The sequence below is a fragment of the Nylanderia fulva genome, unplaced genomic scaffold (assembly GCF_048542155.1).
Source record: "Nylanderia fulva isolate GAGA-0341 unplaced genomic scaffold, ASM4854215v1 Scaffold22, whole genome shotgun sequence".
Classification (NCBI taxonomy): domain Eukaryota; kingdom Metazoa; phylum Arthropoda; class Insecta; order Hymenoptera; family Formicidae; genus Nylanderia; species Nylanderia fulva.
Genome location: NW_028190285.1, coordinates 3,205,648 through 3,225,850, shown reverse-complemented (window position 1 = coordinate 3,225,850; position 20,203 = coordinate 3,205,648). Strand labels below are relative to the sequence as shown.

The following is a 20,203-nucleotide window of genomic DNA, read 5'->3' as shown; positions in this document are numbered from 1 at the left end:
TTAATATATTCAAAGAATTTTGTATACAATGAATCATTGGTGAAAAATTAAATGAATTATATAATATAAAAAAAATCTGACAAAATCTTATATTAATTATAATACTCGTGATAGTATTATATATATATATATATATATATATACATATAATAACAATATTATTTGAATAACATTATATTATAATACCATATGGATATTATAATACTTATACATGACATATTGAATACACCATTTACATTTGCTTAAATTACTTATTACAATCAATAACACTAATATTTACAGATGTGACCACATTTATACACGTGTCAATTCTGACATAATAATCTAGCAAAAATCTACTCTTATGTTCCTCCTGTACTCTCACTGTAATATTGAATTATGAAGTCAAAAGCAGAAAATTGTTAAAATTTGTTTTGTTATTGAATTGAATTACTTTTTTTTATACTATACATTATTGGTATTTGGAAGTATGAATTGATAAAATATATATTGAATATTCCTTTTCTTATTTAACATTAGTAAATGCACATTTTATTCAATCTTATATCCTATATTTCTAGCAAATATCGATTTGATGAAAATCGATTAAAATTTATAAAAAACCGTAAAATATAAAAAAATCTTCAATATATTTTATCAATCTAAAAAATACGAAAAAACTGATTTATTTCAATGTTGCAAAAAATTTACATGAGATCCTGCCTCTATCATAATTTAATATATTTTGTAGTAAGATATTATTTACAATAAATTACATATTAATATTAACAAGAAATATAGAATTTTTTAATTGTATTCACAAAAATGTCCACAACCAGCAGGACATTGTCGATTGCCATTAAACCACTCTCTCATATGATTTATATGGCCTCCATGTGCACAACCTTGACACCACACATACATCCCACGTACAACCTGTGTATAAAAAATAATAAAATAATCGTATAATAATTCTTTGTCACATCTCTTTGACGTTTTATTATTTATTCAATATTTGTACTAATTAATTGTTGCAATATAAACTTTAAGAAATTTATAACTAAGATAATCTAGACTTTTAAAATCAAATGTAAAACTTATTATCATTCTTGTTGTTTATATGATAAACCAATTAAATCATTGAAAAGAATTAAAGAAAGTACGTCAATGACTAACTGATATTTTACAAGAGAAACAAAATAATTCATGACAATACAACAAACAATGGTAATCATAATTTTCTGATTTATTTATTTAAATTTCAAACAATCTCTCACCTGATTACAAACGGAACACAGAGCATGTTCAGATGTATGACAATGATCGCATAACCATGCAGAGCGCTGCAATTGTTTTGAGCATGCTGCACAAGATACATGTATCTGGGTTGATTGTTGATTCAATTGCGATATAGAGGGAATCCATGCCAATTGTATTATCTATACAAATAAAATTCTTTATAATAATCAAAGCAACAAAATTTTACAATTCAACTTGCATTTTCGCAAAAAATAATTCGTAAAAAGAAATATCGTTTATTAAGAAATAATATCCTTCAATTATAAACAAACCTGTGTAGCTATATGCCAAAGCTTAAATTTGCCAAGCATGTCCAAGTACTCCAATATCCAATGTTCTTGTAAAGCTATCGGAAGCATCAAATTTTTCCTCTTTTCTCCCAGGGCAATGAGCATCGATACTGTTGTTTGTACGTCTCTCACTGCCGAATGATATTCCAATGCTTCCAAGATCACAGATGTAAAATCAAACAGCAATGGCTTAGGTAACACTGGTACTACTAATTGAGGTTGATCCTCGATTATAACAGAAGCTGGATCTTCGCCGAGTTCAGGAGGATGATTAGGAAATTGTTCTGGCGGTGGAGATCGATCCTTTATCTCGTGCCGTAAGGGAAAAGCTTCTTTCTGCAATTCTTTGGTCCATTCGTCATCCTCCATACGCATAACAGTATGCCTATTTTCGGCAGGATGTTCCAATGACACAGGCTCATATTCAGTTTCCCCAAAGATAAAATCACCCTTTGATGTTGAGGGCACATCACTGAGCAATGGTCTTCTGTAAATTGTTATCAATTATCCTCCAGATAATATCACAAAGTTATATTATAATTTTAACATTGATAGAAATCAATTAATCTTAGCATATAAACAGAAAAAAATTAATTATAACGATATAATGATACATATTACTTTTCAACTATGTAAATAACAATCATACGAAACCTTGGCAGGACAGTTGCTAAGTTAGTCGATGGTCCTGTGATATTTTGATTCTCTGGAGCGTCAGTTTCTGTTTCAGTTTCGTCGTCGCCACCGCTAGCAGCACCAGCCGGATTTTCCCCCTGAAGAGATTTTGCATCGTGTTCATGACCTAAGAAAAATAATAATTCATTATTGCAATTAAATTCATGACAATAGTATAATACTAATGATATTGTTAATATTCTACTTATCATATTTCTCACTCACTTGATTGTTTGCTTGCATTTGAGTGTTCCATACCAGAATTCTTTGTTGCTCCTGGTACTATGTTTGAAGTATTAGTTATATCCTCTTTGGGTGCCATTGGCGACATTTTTAAAAGCAGCTCGAGAGGATCTCCATACATTATTTTCAGAACTTGCCATGCTATACCAAGCTGTAATAAATGTATAAGATTGTTATTATCAAAAATATATGTATACATGCAAGAATATAAATATATTATTACAGTTGTTTTGCCAAAACCGATTGCGACACGTGCATTGTGATCACAGATATCATTTAAATTCCCAGAAAGCAGATAACCTTCTGCAGCTATCTTAAACCAATTTGGCTGACGATTATTCAAAGTAAATCTATGTGTTACACTTGAAGCCACGCAAAAAGTATCATCATTTGTTATAAGTGGTCTCCTATAAAGGAATAAAGAAATGATAATTGTATTCATTATTCTATAACAAGACATTATAAATATATTATCTTTTGATGCAATATAATAATTTACCTCATTATGCTAGTCAGTTGTCTTGCAGTAGTAGCTGGTTCATATTTTACTTTACAAGCATATGTAATTTCGCCTTTTAAGCCTAATGCAACACTTTGTGGATTTGCTTTACTGGCTGGTCTTACTGCATCATCAAAAATATGATGGTACAAAGTGCAATCCTAGAATAATGAAAACAAACAAATGATAATTGTATTTTACATTGCAATTACAATAAAGTGTTATAAAAAATGGTTAATAGCATTACTCTGCTTGTCGATAGAAATGACTGTGGATTGCCTCTCCATGCCACACCTGTGGGAACATCTTTATGCTCATTGAAACTTGCAAATGGAATGTACGGTCTGCGAATGTCCCATACATTTATACTGCAATCAACCACTAAAGCACAACTTGCTATATGATACTTTTTCTGAGGTCTCCATTTTATGCGTCCCACTGATGCAATAGTGTGTATAGCATAATCACAGCTTGGTTTACCTGATAGATCCCAAACCTGTAGCATTCATACAAAGAGCACAATTAATATATTATTGAAATTTTTATACTAGTATAAAATGATATACAAATAAATAAATCACAAAAACGCTTTAATAAAAATTAAGTAATAAAGAATAGGAAGCTGATAAGAGCCAAACAAAAGTACATACATTTAAATAATTTATTGAAATCTTCTTTAATTGTAATAAACATTTACTTTCTTTTTCTTGGCTGTATTATTCAAATTATTATTTGAATTTTTACATAATTTATATATGTAAATATATATATATATGTGTGTGTGTGTGTGTGTGTGTTTAGATGCAATTTAAAATAATATACCTTAATACTTTTATCTCTAGATGCAGTAGCGAGCCAAGTGGCTTCAGGATGCCAATCACAAGCAAATATCGGTCCACTATGTGCAGTAAAATGTTGAAAATAACGATCTGGCTTTCTCATGTCCCATTGTTGTACATGTCCATTTTCAGATACAGCAGCAAAAGTGTGTGGTTGTTGTGGGCAAAATTGGACATCTCTCACTGATTCTGTATTACTAAATATATGAGTGATAAAAGTAATACCAAATTAGATATTAAATTAAATCAAATATTTCATCTATTACATAGCGTAAAGAGAGAGTATACAATAAAATTAAATATACAAAATCTTAAAATACCAAAAAAGCATTTTGCATTATCTTTAACACTTACACCAGTTATTTACATATACTAAGTTATTTATATATATATACCAAGATATAATTTACCTATAAAAAGTTTTAATAGCTTCTTTTATTCGTAAGTCAAAACACTTCATAGTACCATCTTGTGAGCCAGAGATCAACCACATAGGCTCTGTCATATGAAAGCTTACTTTATTCACAGTTCTTTTATGATCTATAAATACATGCTCCTGTTTTGATCGAGATTGTTTATTTAAGTTCCAAACAACCACTGCACCATTTGTTGCTGCCGTTGCCAGTATATGATCTATAAAGTAAAATAAAGTAATATGAGGCAATTAATATATGATATAGTATTATACAGAACTTTTAATGTATTGCATATAATACTAGAGAGTAAATAAATTAAATATATAAAATAAAGTTGTGATATAAACTAGAAAAAATTCAGACATCTATTTTTTATATTTAGAAAAGGATTATTATCAATTCTTTCTCTCAAAATAATATAATAAAATATATAATAAGTTTATAATATATTTATATTTATATATATGATAAAATTAAGTTACCATCATTGAGGTTCCAAGCAACATCATTGCAGGAAAAATTGAGGTTCAAATTTTTTCCAACCCGAAGATTGCAGGCTTCCTCAAATTTATCCTCCAGTAGAGTAAATATCTTAAAAACTGCAATACAATCCATTAGATTATAATTCTTCTATATAATACACTCATGTGTCAAGAAATATAAAATATAAAATTTTATTTAACAGTATTTCAGAAGATTGAAAGATTAAATAAGAATATGAACTACATACATCTATGTTTTTATTTAAAAATCATATTAAAGAATTAGAACATATCCTTCAAAAAATAATATATCGCACTAAAAAAAACGCACCATTACGACCGGCTATTACAACCTGACTATTTTCTTTATTAAGGGCTAAGGCATTAGCAGGTCCTTCTTGAGTAATGCATATAGTTTTTGATGTCATATTGCGTGCTTCTTTGAAGCAATTAAAATGAAATGATTGTCATAATAATTTATAAAACCATCAAAGTTTCAAATCTCTGAAAAAATATTCTCTCTCGTACTATAAACACATATAATAAAACATATACGTAATAACACTTTCTATAGCATACATCATAATAGGTTTGTTCGCGTCGCATGCCCCAACATGCTCCTTCTTACTCCAATGCGCTCGTATTGGTGCGCTCCTCGAATTAGACCAATACGAGCGCATTGAAATAAAAAGGAGCAAGTTGGAGCATGCGACGCGAACAAACCTAATAGGTTTGTTCATGTCGCATGCCCCAACTTGCTCCTTTTTACTTCAATGCGCTCGTATTGGTCCAATTCGAGGAGCGCACCAATACGAGCGCATTGGAGTAAGAAGGAGCAAGTGGGGGCATGCGATGCGAACAAACCTTTTAAGAATTCAGTGTCCGACAACAACACCGGGAATATCTGGCCAAGGCGTTGGTAGAGATGTTAGAATACCAGCGCCTGGGTACCGATTTTGTAATTTCTTCTAAAGTAAAAATGTGAAAAGTGAAAAATTTCCGCCAATCACAAATTTAATTTAAAGTGAAATCGATATGCGATTGGTGGAAATTTATCACTTTTCATGTTTTCACTTTAGAAAAAGTTAAGAATCGATACCCTGGCATGCCAGGTCCTCTTAATAATCTGGCAGCGTGGATTGCACGTCATTATTAGTGTGATCCTTGGCCAAAAAGGAAGAAGAAAAATGTCAGGTCCTCCAGGTATACTGGAAAATGTTAGATTAACAGCGCAACCTGAAACACAGAGTGAGTTACACGATATTTTTAGAAAATCTGTCAATTCCGTTTTTTTTAAGCATAAAACATTTTATTAAATTTAGGCTGCGTTCGTTTTGGACGCTTTCAACGCTATGAGCATCTTCTGTCCTTGTTTGATATTCAATGTGCAACAAAGACAGAGTCCGTTGGCGTCCGTCGACGTGTTCAGATGTGTTTCGTCTGAAAAATTTTTTCCTTTTTGATCCATTGTGGACCTAATCAAAACTTATGGCCGGCACGGCAAAACCAAGTCTGGTTTATATAGCCTCTCTAAACCGCGAAGAAGAATGCAACAAAGACAAACGATGCTTATAGCGCTGAAAGCGTCAAAACGAACGCAGCCTTATACGTATGTTTGTAAAAATATTATATATTTTTTATTGATGTGATTATATATTACGTTTTTTTTAAATTTGTTTAAAAACAAAATATTTATTGTATAGATGTGAAAAGAAATATGCGATGGCCGTTCATTTGTGTTCCAGCTTCGCCGAGACAGTCCGTAGTCGGTGATGAGCAACAAGTGGTCGCCGGTAATCAGACAGCCGCTGCCAATATACAGCAGTCCATCAATATGCAAACATATGAATTATTGGGACTAAACGAATTCGGACAACCCGGCGTAATTGGTGGAGAGAATAGATCACCTGATTTGCAGCTTCCAGGCGGTCTTCAGTCCTGTCAAATTACAGCGACACCAGTGCTAGGAACAAAAGAGTGGCATATGTCCGTTACACCAGATCTCAGAAATTATCTTGTTCATAAAATGTAAGGACCAGATTTTGAATAATAATTTAAACTTACATCAAAGTTTGAACTATGCATACATGTGTTTTGTGCAGAGTTTTTTCAATCTAAGTTTTATTAAATTATTATTAAAATAATGATTCTAAGAATTTCATAACATAATCCATGTTTTTGTTTGCAATTCGTTTTTTTCTTCTGGCAAGTAATAACGCAATCGTTGTCTTTTTTCTTAGGGTACAAGCAATATTTCCAATTCCTGAATCTCAGGTCATGCTCGATAATAGAATGCAGTTAGTCGCATATGCAAAAAAAGTGGAAAGGGAAAGATATGAAATGGCTAATTCACGATCGGAATATTATGATTTGATAGGTAAAAAGATTTACATGATTGGTGAGTGACGTTATTTGAATGACTGAATATTTTATGAATTTTTTTTGTAATTTTTAAAATCAGTTTTCAAATTTTTTTTTTACTGCAAACCTTTTTTTAATTACTCTTAAAATTATGCTATTTACTTCAAATTATACTATTTTATTTTATTTTTTTACTTATTTTTTAATTTTATTTATTATTTATTTATATACACTTTTATTTCTTTTTTCACTTCTGATAAATAGTCAATGCTATTTTTTTCAAGTTGAGTATGTTGCCTTTGTTAAAAAAATCGTTCGAATTAAATAGATAAACAACGACAGTATCGGAAGAAATGCCAACTCAAGCTGCAAGCTCAACAACAGCAGCAACAACTGCCACCAGCGGGTACATCCTATCCTAGATCCAGGAGGCGCGTACGTCCTTATCCAAATGTAGAGAATGTAATACCAAATCCGAGTCCATCCGAGATGAGAGCTTATGAGAATGTATTTGAGTATTTGGGAAGTTTGTCATTAGAAGAATCTGAAAATAACTTGTTATAAAATCTTCGAAAGATAAATATAATACAGAAAAGAGTTAAACATTTCAATTTATTTCATTTCATTCCAACGTAAGACCTAGTGTGTCTCATTCAGTTCTAAATATTTATATTGAATGGGATCGTACTTATGGATCTGGTACTGCGCTAAATTCTGTATAAAGTGATAAGCAGGGAGTACACACTCTTGCATAAGCATATGCATAAGAAATTTGATCGATTGAATTTCTTATGCATATGTTTATAGACCAATTAAGATTCTCATGTTTACGCTTATGCGCCTATGCAAGAGTGTGTGCTCCTCGTTATACAATGAGTAATCGGTGAGTCAGTGGAGTTGGCCAATAGCCAACTTTTACGACACCGACTACCGATTTGCTTACGAGTGACTAATCAAACGCTTCACACGTTTGAAGCGAGACGCGAGGATCTACATGAAGCTAGCCGACAAAAATTATAAAATATGATTATTTTTATTTTTTCTAAATATATTTCGTTTGTGATCGATTGTGAGTCTGTTTTTAACGTTTGTGACAAATTAGGTTTTTTGTAATTAATAATTTTTTTTAATCGTGAAGTTAGCCGACACTTTTTGGTAATAAACAGATTTTGTAATAACTAACAATTGTAATCGATAGGAAATCATTTGTGATTTACAAATATATCAATATAATTGTTTGTGAGTTGATAATTTCTTTATTATTTGTAAGAAATAATTTTATAATTATAGTACAATTAGCGACTCATTGTAGATAAGAAAAATGGTAGTCACCGATTCAGATTAAGGCCAGATCTACAACAGGTGTAGTAAGCTCTAAGCTTTAAAATTCACCAATCACAGTCAAGAATAAGGGGAATAATTGACTGTGATTGATCAATTTTTTAAGGCTTAGAGCTTACTACATCTATTGTAGACCCGGCCTAAGATTTACGTCTTGCGACTTGAGATTGCCGGCTACCGACTCATTGTAGACCCGGCTTTAGGTTTGTTCGCCTCGCATGCCCCAACATGCTCCTTCTTGCTCCAATGCGCTCGTATTGGTGCGCTCTTCGAATTGAACCAATACGAGCGCATTGAAGTAAAAAAAAGCAAGTTGGGGCATGCGACGCGAACAAACCTATTATATCCCACCGGTGGCGCGAACCGTCAGGGTGTCCAAATAATAAAAGATGCGACGCGCAGAGGCGCAGTCTGCTCTGCTCCCCTATTGGTGGAAGCGTATCGCTAGGGTGTCCAAATACGAAAAGATGCGGTCTCGGATTTGGAGCATGTTGATTAAAGTGGAGGCATAAGCAAATGAACCAATCGCCACGAAATATTCTTCCTACGTTAAAAAGACACGATTGCAATTGGTCGATTTGCTCAGCTTGCAAGTTGCGATTGAAATTTTTCGTGTCACGACCTTTACGTCTATTTTCTCGCCCTCGTTTCTCACCCTTCCTCCGTCAGTCTCCCTTTTACCCCTTTCGGGCTTCGGGCAGCTAATGCTCCGGCTATAGATTTTATACGTCTATGGAAGAAGATGTGAGACTGATCGCCGACGTATCGACGCCCCACGTGACGACAAGTGGACGATGATCCGCGCAAAATATGCCCGCTAATTCCGAATGCGACGAGTACGCGAAAGCGACAGTTGGAAGTAAATAAATAACGATTTGACACATACCCACGTAACATATATATAATCACGAATAATTGGCTCGTGCACGCAAGGGAAGATCCCCCCTCCCCCGTAGGAATTATCGCTGCGTCACGGATATAATGTTATTGATTGATTTTTTAATGACTCACGCGTCGACAAGCAAACGACAACATCATCGGGACGACTCTACTTGGGATAAGAATATCGCTCTCTTAATGAGACACGCGCTCTTGCTGCTGAGCCTTCTTGTTATTTTCCAATCAACTCCGTCGACTGTCGTCGCGGTTGATACCTTGGGAGACCCATACAAGATCCTAGGTGTGTCAAAATATGCCACCGTACAGGACATTAGAAAGGCGTACAAGCACCTTGTCAAGGAATGGTGAGGAACGACATTCTCAGTTTTTAGATTAGGAGCATCGACAATACTGCATGGACAACATCATCAAATATTTCAATACACAAATACTCTGCATGTTTTTCTTTTAGGCATCCGGATAAAACCGATCATCCTATGGCTGAGGATAAATTTGTAGAAATAACAAAGGCTTACGAGGTATGTCTTGCTTAAAATATTGTTTGACGCAAGAAGCACCGTTGAAGGATTACTATTGATTGTTATATCGCATCATTGTAGCTTCTGACAGATCCGGAAAGAAGGAGGAAATTTGATAATCATGGGATCACAGAGGAAGGTATCCCTAGACAAAGAAGGGACAATAGTCACTTTAACGTTCTTGATCCATTGGAAGAACTATTCACCAGTAATTTTAAGTTTCATTATCAAAGTAGAGATATCACACTGTTCCACAAAATGAGTATCACTTATCGGTTTGTATATTTCTTGTGTGGAATAATTTATGATTATTATCGTGAATATTGTATTAAATATCATATAAATTGCAGATCGTTCGAGAATGTGATAGTACCCAAAACTTATCGTATGCCATATTTAATTTTATTTTATTCCGATTGGTGCTTTGCGTGTCTACAAGTGGAGCCTACTTGGAGACGATTGATTGATGAGTTGGAACCTTTGGGACTTGGCTTGGCTACAGCTCATGCCAAAAAAGAGTCTACCTTGGCAAGAAGACTCGGCATTCACTCGCTTCCATGTCTTATTGTTATTCTAGATGGGCGCACTAGTGTCTACAAAGAATCTTTATTTAGTATTCAAAAAGTTGTTGGTATGCTCTTATTTTTATTTCATGTCATCTGGCACATTACATTTGCTGTCTCTGTTTCATAAATTCTTAGATTTCAAATTAATAAACATTTATTTGCAGAATTTGTACGAAGTAGACTACCATATAAATTAATAAGTGCTATTGATAATACCAATGTAGAACATTTCCTATCGGGATGGACGGATAATAGAATTCGCGCATTGATATTTGAAAAGAGAGACTTTATTCGTTTGCGGTATTTACTGATGTCTTATTACTTTAGAGATCGAGTAGCTTTCGGCTTTGTCCAGGTAAACATTAATTTTTTATATAGACATATATAAATCCTACACACATTTTTATTATATATTTAAATTTAATATGTTTATTCTTACACAGGTTGGCATATCTGAAACTGAGAACATAACGTCGAAATATAAAATCTCGGGAGAATTAGATACTTTACTGCTTTTCAATGAGAACTCTGAGAAGCCTATGGCATCCATTAGTATGAAGGACATTTCCAGCGAGACCATGCATAATGTTATCGCTAATAATAAGTTTCTTTTATTGCCAAGACTTTCAAATCAAGCTATGCTGGACTCTATATGTCCGCCTGAATGGTTAAGGCCGCAAAAGCGTCTATGCGCCGTTTTAATATCACAACAAAATAGTCCTTTGCACGATATGGCCAGGCACAAATTTAGACAAGTCGCATTGGAGTCTTCTTATAGGTAGATTCTTTATATTAATTAATAATATAAATTTTTACGTTTTGTTTAATATATACATATTTGATCGTAAACAATTCTTTTTAATACATATTTATAATTGTGAAATATACATATGTATTTGTATAATTTTTAAAGCTATTTTTTATATATTAACATCTAATAATAATATAATAATTTATTTAAATATTCATTTCTATATATATTACATTAATAATATAAATTTTTGCTTTTTATTTAATATATACATATTTAATGGTAAAAAATTATTTTTAATGCATATTTATAATGTTTAAATATACATATTTTTATAATTTTTTAAGCTACTTTTTATATATTAACATCTAATAATATTAATATAAAGGTTAATTTCTATATGTGTCTCTCAAATATTTATTTATTAATAATATTGTTTACAGCACGGACCGCGTTAGATACGCATATGTATTCAAAGATACACAATCTGAATTTGTATCGGCATTAGCAGCCGGTGAAGGTAGTCCACTGGAACCTTTATTACACATTGTCATCATCTGGAGACGAGATGCTAATCACTTGAAATACGAATGGCTTCCTCACGGATGGATCGAAGCCACTCAGGATGATCGTATATGGAACGAGACGCGTAGACATTTAGAAAAAACCATACAGAAATTATTACGCGCAACTGAAGCTTTACCTTATGCTGCTGTCGTAGGAGAATTAGCGGATGAACACGCACAGGTGTTTATTTTGATAATATATTATCTTCATATATTTTTCTCATTTGTAAATTGTTACATTCTTTGTATACTGATACATTTCAATGTTTCTTTCTGTCACAGGGTACTGTAGACAGACTGATAGGAAGGGCGTTATTAGCAGTAGATTATATATCTGATAATCTGACAAAAGAACAAATTCTGCCTTTGATATCAGTCCTAGCAACTCTCATGCTAATTGGAGCTGCAGGGTACGGAATGTCATATCTAGTGTGAGTAGAATTAAATTACAATAGTATAATCTAATTTCACTGTTACAACAGAATTAATTATTTGAAAACCAAATGCTAATATTATGAATCATTAACAAACATACTGTGTACATAAAAAATGATAATTAATAATTTTTTCAAACACATACATCAAGCAACATACATTAAAAATAATTAGTTGCTTAAATAACATACTTTGTATTATATTAACTTGTTAATAAATATAAGTATAAATTATATTTTTTATTTTTGATATGCAGCAAGCTAGAAGAAGCAAGTGTTCAGGCTGAACGTACTCAATGTAAAGATAATGCCAAATCACTTCCATTGCAACCACAACTACGATTACATGAATTACGTGCGGAGAAGTACAATGGATTAGTTCGACTTTTAAAACCAGGATGCAGAACTGTTATTCTGCTAGTTGATGCTCAAAGTCGATTAAAATTATTGCCAGCTTTTCATAAAGCTGTGTGGCCTTACAGGTATGCTACATTTCTGATCATTTATTATATAACAACTGTATAGCAAATTGTTTTATTTATTAAAATTTAAGATACAATAAACTGGGCAGAAAATATGATTAATATAATAAATTATTTTTTATTCTCAGAAAGAATAAAACACTCATGTTTGCACATATGTCATTAGAAAAGGGTCTTGATTGGTATAAGAAACTATTGTCACTCACTTTATCTGAGCAGAAAGATTTAAACATAAATGCCAAGAATTGTGTTGGAACTGTCCTGTCTTTGAATGGACATCGAAAGTATTTCTGCATGTATCATGCTAAACATCCAGAATGTATAAAGAATAAAGGCTCTAAGGTATGTATGAATACTTCAACAACTAGTCATTAAAAATTATTAATACATATTATTATATACAGCGTATTGAAAAGATGACCAAACAGCTTGCCCAAACACCGGAAGATCCGGAGGCTGGCGCTTTTATTGGTTTCGACAGTTCTAACGATTCCGATTTGTCTCAAGATGAGGTATATAATAAAAAATACATGACTCTGATTTTTAACAATTTTTTCGACAATAATTTCATTTATATATGTTTCTGTAGGGTGGAAACAACGTTTTATATCAGGACAATCTTTTAGATGGCTTACCGATGTGGCTCGATAGATTATTCGAAGGATTAACACATCGTTATTATATAAATTATTGGCCCGAGTTCACTGCCAAGTAAAGAAAAAGTGAGATAAAACGGTTCTTTTTTTATGTGTAAAGAAAATTATGTCACCTAGGGACACATATCTTGGAAAACATGCTTTCTACTTTTGTAATACTAGCAGGTATTTGTAAATTTGGCAGCTTGGTAATGTTACTTTAGTCGTTGCTTGTTTATAATTTAATTAACTACATGTTTCACACAATTATTTAATTTTGGCAAAAACACAGATGTCTAAACTAAACAGATATGGGCGAAAAACGATTTCTATCAGATCTATTTTTTTATTATTTTTTTAATAAAGTTTTTTTTACAAATAAGTTCAAATACGTTGAGAGATTCTGTATATATATATATATATAATTATAATTTATTATTATTTTTATATATATATAATTATATATTTATATTATTCAGTATTATTTATAAAACTATATTTTAATAGATATATTTTGAATGTTTATAGGTGTATAATATATTTGACTCTTCTTTTTTTTTGTAAATTTTGTTTTACATAGAAAAGAATATAAGAATCTTAATTAATTAACCAAAGAGGAATAATATGTGATGATAAAAGAAATATATCAATAAGATACTATCGATTTGATGAATCATATTTATTTATTTATATATCATTTCATGAATATATGTCAAAAATAGAAGTATTTGAGGTATCATCGTACTAATATATTTAAAAACATCTACTCAATAAAATTATATTTGTTTATTGTGCTCGATTGCCAAGCTTAGTTTATTACAATTCACATTCAATACAATAACATACTATCTCTAAAGTCATAAAATAGAGATATAACCAAGTGGAAAAAATAGATGCAGTGATGTAAAATGAGAGGCAGAACTGATAGTAGAAGTTTTTCTTATCTAATTAAACAAAAAAATAAAAATTTTCAAAACGAGGTTTAAAATGTTATTTTGAAAAACTGCAAGATATTACTTAAATTCTAGAAGAATGTTATATGTATATAAAATTAAGAAGTGGCCAAAAATTATTGAAATCAAAAATAATATGCAAGAAGAGAGTCCCTAGGTTTCACACAATCTTCTCTACATCTATATTCTATATAAAAATGATAAAAGAGTAAGGTTTATCTAGTCAACACAGAATATTGCCATCAGAATATACTGTAATTTGAATGAATGCAACCCTATATAAAGACAAAACATATTCATTATTTATTCTAAGTATTGTTTATAAATCTATTTACTGTTTCTTGCATTTTAATGTTTTTAGATTGGTCTTTAAGTATTGTTAAAAAAAGTCTACTATAAAAAAGTTATATAGCAAAGAAAGGAATATATATTATCACCAGATAGGCTCGATCTGGACATAGGTCAACATTTTCTATATACTACTTCGTCTGTTCCTATAACTATCAAAATACTCTTTTTCCTCGAAATTGCTTGTAATTATCTAGTCAAAACATTACTGAGAATTTAGCGGTATTTATATTGCGCAGTACAAGTAAATAGAATATTTATATTTCCGCAGATAGGATAACAGAATCGTGATCGATCTATCGCGACTCTCTTTACGTTCGAAAATATTAATTTTACATATAGTAATGATCGCTACTTTTAATGTCGTAAATAAAAAAATCTGAATAAGTCCGTATGTTTACATACCCTCTAAGAACTCGTATCTCTATCGCTTGTTCATAATGTGTTTATTATGATGTTCTCTTATTGAATACATTTTTTCTCGAATCCGAATATATATTAATAGTACATATCTCTACTTGCAGGATTTATATTTTATCTATATAGAGTTATCCTAAAATCGATAATCGTAAAATCAAAACATATATTAGTGTGAGAATATATATGTAAGAAAAGAGATAATTGCCCTTATCAAGATTTATATACGTCCATTTTATTTCGAATTATTCTACTTTTGTGTTCACATTTATATCATTAGTTATTCAGTATTATTTAAATAATACACATATAGTTAATATGTATTATTCTTCATAATATATATAGTTCTATACAATATTATTTAAATAATAAATATTCAACCAAATAATTTGTTTTAATAAAATTCGCTCGCTGATGTTCACTTTTTTCGGACTTTTTTTTGCAAAAATAACAAGTATAAATATTTCGTATTATAAGATATATGCCTGCTATGAGAAGCTATTAGAAAGTACATTGAATACATATTATAGAAATATGAGATATCGTGTTACACGAGATAATGCTGTTAAACGTTATATGCGTTAACTCAATTGTTTATACTTTATATCCTTATATGATGATTAAAATCGATGAAATAAACACGTACGGTTTAATAACTTCTACCCTAATGATATTAATCTCACTCACATTGTTTTGTACAATTTTTTACAAAAAAGATTTAAGATTAAAGATTTACATTTAAGTAGACATTTTGCTCTCTTAGATACAGTATTATTAATTTTGCGATGCTTATAATATTTTATATTTCTTTTCAATATTATGTAATTATGGTTTCAAATTAGTTTTTCAAAATTATCTGTATTAATATGCATAATATATCTTTCTCAATAACTATGCACTCAATCATTTAATTTATGAATAATTTTATTGTATCTAGAAATTAGGATAAAATCGTCTAAAAGGAGAATAAAATGAAGTTATATAGTCATATGTCACATTGATGATTTATTTCGTTAAAGAACATTGTTTTTGTTGCAATTCTGGAAATACTTCGTACATTAATACTTCAAATATATCCTGTAAAAATATTCATAAGATAGAAAATAAGAAATCTATACGCATATATTTAATGTAAGAATCGATCGACTTACATAAAATAATTGTTTGTTCAGATTCACATTCTGTAGAGAATCGAAAACTTTAGTCGCGCCACGTTGAGCACTCTGCGCTCCAACCAGATTTGTCAATACTTCAGGTACGTTATTAAGAAATTGCCTGCGTGCTTCGCCTCGCGTTTTTAGCTTCTCCTCATCAGTTCGGAGAATCGTCTCGGACACAAGTTGACCATTCGGCCACCATGATTTCATGAACAATTGTATGTAGTAATGAAGCATCGGCTCAGAAAACACCCAAGCTACAATATCTCTGATTTGTCTGTGAATCAAATGAAAATGTTTTATGACAAATATTGCTTTATAATAATTCAAGCATAATAATTAAAATTTAATCTTTCTCTGTTCATAAAATATTAAAAAAATAAAATATTTCAGTCTTATTCTGTATATAAAATTTAGTTTTACTTAATATAAACATTATTTGTTTTGTATACTTCACCTATTTATGGTGCGTCCATAAGTAATTTGTACAAAGGTAATGAGGGATCGCCTAAGCCAACGAAATACTCCTCGCAAATCAAAAACTTCTCCTAAAAGCGTGTACAATGGTTCAGCGATCGCATCCTTGCTAGCATTTAGATAGCTATCCGTGCTGGTACGGCCTGTCTCATTGTCATCCAACAACAACGAATAATCCTCTTCATCTTCTTTATCGCGTAGCTCGTGACTACCGACAGATCTGTAATAGAAATTTACTTACATGAGCAAATAAATAATTTAATTAATAATTATGTAACAAATTTAATGATCCATACGTTTTGAATAGCATTGACAAAAAGCGATATTTTTTGGGAGATGGTGCCACGGCTTTAAGATGCTCCGAACTTGGACTAAGAAAGGAGTATAATGCCTCGCTTTGATTAAGTCTTTCATCCTCCAACACAAACTGCAAGAATTAATAAACAATGAATAGTATCAGTGTGTTTCTTTAGTATTTTGTAACTAAAGAGAATGTAAGTTGTGTTAAGTTACATTCAAATATTTTTGTATCTGCATCTTAGCCTTGTCGAGAGTGCTCTTATCAGATTTCCCGAAAAATTTTAAAGGCTGCGATGGCAAGTCCAAATTTTTAACATCAGAACATAACTGACGTAGCTTTCTATGGAGATCTTGAAAGTCTTGTAGTTTTCTTAACACCACCCATCCACTGGATATACTCTCGTCGTTGTTCTCATCTTCCGCCATATGGACAACCAAGACAAATTGCGGAGGATCCCCGTTATCAGGCATCTACTCAAGGCATAAAACTATTCTGTTTAAATACATACGGATAAAAAAGTTAGACAGAATCATACTTCTGCGTTTTGCACGTCGGCTCTCCAACGACCTAAATGCTCAGCCCACATTTCTGTATGATTTAAATGCGCTTCCAATTGTCGTTTTTCGCCTTGCAGCCATTCGACCTCTTTCGCCAATATGCTCAGTACTTTGCTTTCAGGTTTGAGGGAAGATTTAAGCGCCTGTAAAGCTTGCATTTTATTGTTCAATTTCTCTTGAAGTTGATCCAGTTTGCTGCGAGCGTAATTCGATCGTTCACCAACGAGCAAAGTTGAAGAGTCTGATGTACCAACGATTCCATGATCTTCAGCTAAACCTAACATATGATATAAAAGTTTACAATCAATCACATTATAATTTCTCTCTAGATAAAATCTGAAGATCTCTAGATTTTATATATATACTGACCTTCTGCTCTTTCATTGAGTAACGCTTCCTGCATGTTCTTATATTGTTCACTAACAAGGAACGATGGATAATATTTGTCTTGGAGCGTTTTGACGACGCTATCTTGAACTTCGTAAAAAATACTAGGTCCAGTATCGCCCAACAGAAATGCTTCCATTCGCTTTCGGACATTCTTATCCACTTTAATCTCGGCGGTGGGTGATCTGATATAAGTATAAAAAATTTCAGCTCCCAATTGATGCCAATTGGATCGATCTGTAGTGCGTAATTCTTGCACTGCCGCCCAGTAACCGATCAATCCTTGACTAGCGACCTGTTCTAAAAATTGAGATAAATATCGTCGACCAGTCACATTGTCCAGAATTGCTTGCAGCGGAAGTATCCTGCCTTCTGCGATTTCTGCGGCATCGCAGATCTCCATATCCTAAAAGACATTAAGATATGCATATATATATATATTAAAATAATATTAATATGGAATTCGCGTGAGGGATATATTTCTATGCAACCTGTTGAGGATATCCATCCCATCCCAATGTTTGCATGTGACATTCGCATGTGTTCTTGGCGTACGTCAGCTGATTGATGTATCTTTTTAGTTTTCTCGCTCGAATAGCATCGGAATTTCCGAGCGTGTTATTCTCTGGATCTAAGCCCTGAGCTCGTTTAACGTTCTGCATCGTGGTAGCTTGCATGATCTCGGTAACAATGTTATATCTAATATGTTTGAGAACTTCTAAATCCTTAGTACTCTTGATCATACGAATAAAGTCCTCGAAGGATTCTGCATATTCATACGTTTTCCTGTGCATCGCTTCGGCGAGTTGCTGCTGATCAATATACGTTAAGATCTTTTGATTGATGTAATCAGGATCCGTGATTAAATCTATCGCCGGTTTCAGGACTGAAATGTAAAAAAAAAGATAAATATATATACATATAATAAATCAATTTTTTTTTCATATAAGAATGTTAATAAAATTACTTTTGCATGTGAGAACTTCTCTTAAAAGAAACTTGATTGGGGAAAGAGAGTAACTGCGTGGTAACAAGAGTAAGATATAAAGTTCACTAATCTTCCTTAAATATTCCAGTTCAGCGACAGGTGACATCAAATGTGCTGACAAAATAAATACAGGATCTTCTCCTTCTGACCTAAGTGCAACAAATAAATGAAATTGTTCTTCTTATCTTATTCCTTACTCTATATATCAGAGAAAGAGGCTTACGAAGCTGCTTGAGCTATCCTGATCTTTTCAAAGTGAAAGGTAAGCTTGTTCACAATATTGCAGACCACTAATTTAGTATGATCAACATGCGACAAGCGATCATGAAGACTCTGTATCGCACCCCATACATCCTGCTTCATATTATTTATCAAATGTTCTGAACCAAAGGCCAGATCATTCAACCAATAACCGACAAAGTCCTGAAAGACTAGATCCAAAAGATTCTGTAAGGCACCATCAACTAAACGAGTAAAAATCACAGGATAACGCATATGCTTTTTGCTGGTGGCTGATCTAGGCTCGTATCCTTTCTATAAAAAAAAAAAAAAAAACAATCAGGGACAAAGGATAATAATAATATTGTATCACCATACCATTGTATTACTATATCAATTGTCACTTGAAAAATATATATACCATTAGCATGTTATGGAAGGCATCCATCTCAGCCATAACTTTAATGGAACCAGAGCCAGTCTGGTGCTTGGGGGACAGAGCTATGTTAATCATTATCATAATTAACGGGCCAACAAGCAGGCAGGAACAAGTCAATATAATATAAAGAAAACAACACTGAACGCAGGTCCAGCCCGTAATAATTCCCAGGCTCATTACGGCTAATGACATAAAGCAAATGACAACGGGGGAGACCATGTTTCTTTTTAATAATAAACTCTTTAATAATAATAATAAATTCGATAATAATAATTTACAGCGAGACAATAATATTTATATCCGTAAAGATATATTCCCAATAATACTCTTTATTCTTGCCGCGTTAATAACACAAAACAATACCGAGTGCCTCGCCATTTTTAAATGCCGGTGATATATTCATAGAAATAAAATATATATAGATAACCGTCTATTCTGAAAAAATTCATCAAAATGGCTGCCAGAAAACTAATCCAGAAAATAGCCAATCAGAAACGCCTATATACCTTCAACATTTTCTACATATTTTGCTCATCTTAAATTTTATTTAATCTATGCCCATAGTCAAACATCTATGAATGCTCGCCTGTGATTGGTCGGATTTGTTTAGCCGATTTTACGAAAATTATGGAAAATTTTTCGTAAGCATATGCAATAATTTGACGTGACATTTTTCTCAATGGC

At 32.0% G+C, this 20,203-nt stretch overlaps 4 protein-coding genes and 1 long non-coding RNA gene across 7 annotated transcripts; 2 read left to right on the top strand and 3 right to left on the bottom strand.

Annotated features, from left to right (window-relative positions):
* Positions 1-649: 649 nt before the first annotated feature.
* Wdr24 (WD repeat domain 24) lies at positions 650-5,365 on the bottom strand. Its single transcript, XM_029299910.2, has 12 exons — positions 5,054-5,365; positions 4,723-4,839; positions 4,235-4,457; positions 3,808-4,021; positions 3,233-3,481; positions 2,986-3,146; positions 2,710-2,893; positions 2,469-2,637; positions 2,223-2,370; positions 1,551-2,055; positions 1,257-1,418; positions 650-915 (listed from the first exon to the last, which is right to left on the bottom strand). Exons 1-12 carry the CDS (start codon positions 5,148-5,150, stop codon positions 787-789), a joined length of 2,358 nt encoding a protein of 785 aa, XP_029155743.1. The 5' UTR covers positions 5,151-5,365; the 3' UTR covers positions 650-786.
* Positions 5,366-5,608: 243 nt separating this feature from the next.
* Positions 5,609-7,686, top strand: LOC114928662 (CREB-binding protein-like). 2 transcript variants are annotated; one of them, XM_085482766.1, is made up of 4 exons: positions 5,609-5,970; positions 6,468-6,750; positions 6,963-7,099; positions 7,412-7,686. In XM_085482766.1, exons 1-4 carry the CDS (start codon positions 5,910-5,912, stop codon positions 7,645-7,647), a joined length of 717 nt encoding a protein of 238 aa, XP_085338892.1. In that variant the 5' UTR covers positions 5,609-5,909; the 3' UTR covers positions 7,648-7,686. The 2 variants fall into 2 exon arrangements, with proteins under 2 accessions (XP_085338892.1, XP_029155751.2); XM_029299918.2 differs by having other exon boundaries at positions 5,610-5,970; positions 6,963-7,120.
* Positions 7,373-8,260, bottom strand: LOC146723217 (uncharacterized). The gene is made up of 2 exons (XR_014924685.1): positions 7,772-8,260; positions 7,373-7,627 (listed from the first exon to the last, which is right to left on the bottom strand). It is a non-coding gene; the product is annotated as an uncharacterized LOC146723217 (long non-coding RNA).
* A 772-nt stretch (positions 8,261-9,032) lies between these two features.
* l(3)80Fg (dnaJ homolog subfamily C member 16 l(3)80Fg) lies at positions 9,033-16,677 on the top strand. Of its 2 annotated transcripts, XM_029299969.2 has the most exons (13): positions 9,033-9,668; positions 9,776-9,842; positions 9,924-10,117; positions 10,193-10,473; positions 10,573-10,763; positions 10,852-11,186; positions 11,603-11,906; positions 12,008-12,156; positions 12,417-12,641; positions 12,770-12,983; positions 13,046-13,153; positions 13,231-13,363; positions 14,591-16,677. In XM_029299969.2, the coding sequence occupies exons 1-12, from the start codon at positions 9,406-9,408 to the stop codon at positions 13,354-13,356; spliced, it is 2,457 nt and encodes an 818-aa protein (XP_029155802.2). In that variant the 5' UTR covers positions 9,033-9,405; the 3' UTR covers positions 13,357-13,363; positions 14,591-16,677. The 2 variants fall into 2 exon arrangements, with proteins under 2 accessions (XP_029155802.2, XP_085338893.1); XM_085482767.1 differs by having other exon boundaries at positions 9,034-9,668; positions 13,231-16,677.
* On the bottom strand, positions 15,983-19,904 carry LOC114928711 (sorting nexin-25). The gene is made up of 11 exons (XM_029299979.2): positions 19,502-19,904; positions 19,085-19,395; positions 18,841-19,010; positions 18,365-18,759; positions 17,856-18,279; positions 17,465-17,763; positions 17,142-17,399; positions 16,925-17,055; positions 16,609-16,848; positions 16,146-16,428; positions 15,983-16,071 (listed from the first exon to the last, which is right to left on the bottom strand). Exons 1-11 carry the CDS (start codon positions 19,736-19,738, stop codon positions 16,000-16,002), a joined length of 2,820 nt encoding a protein of 939 aa, XP_029155812.2. The 5' UTR covers positions 19,739-19,904; the 3' UTR covers positions 15,983-15,999.
* Between the last annotated feature and the right edge of the window lie 299 nt (positions 19,905-20,203).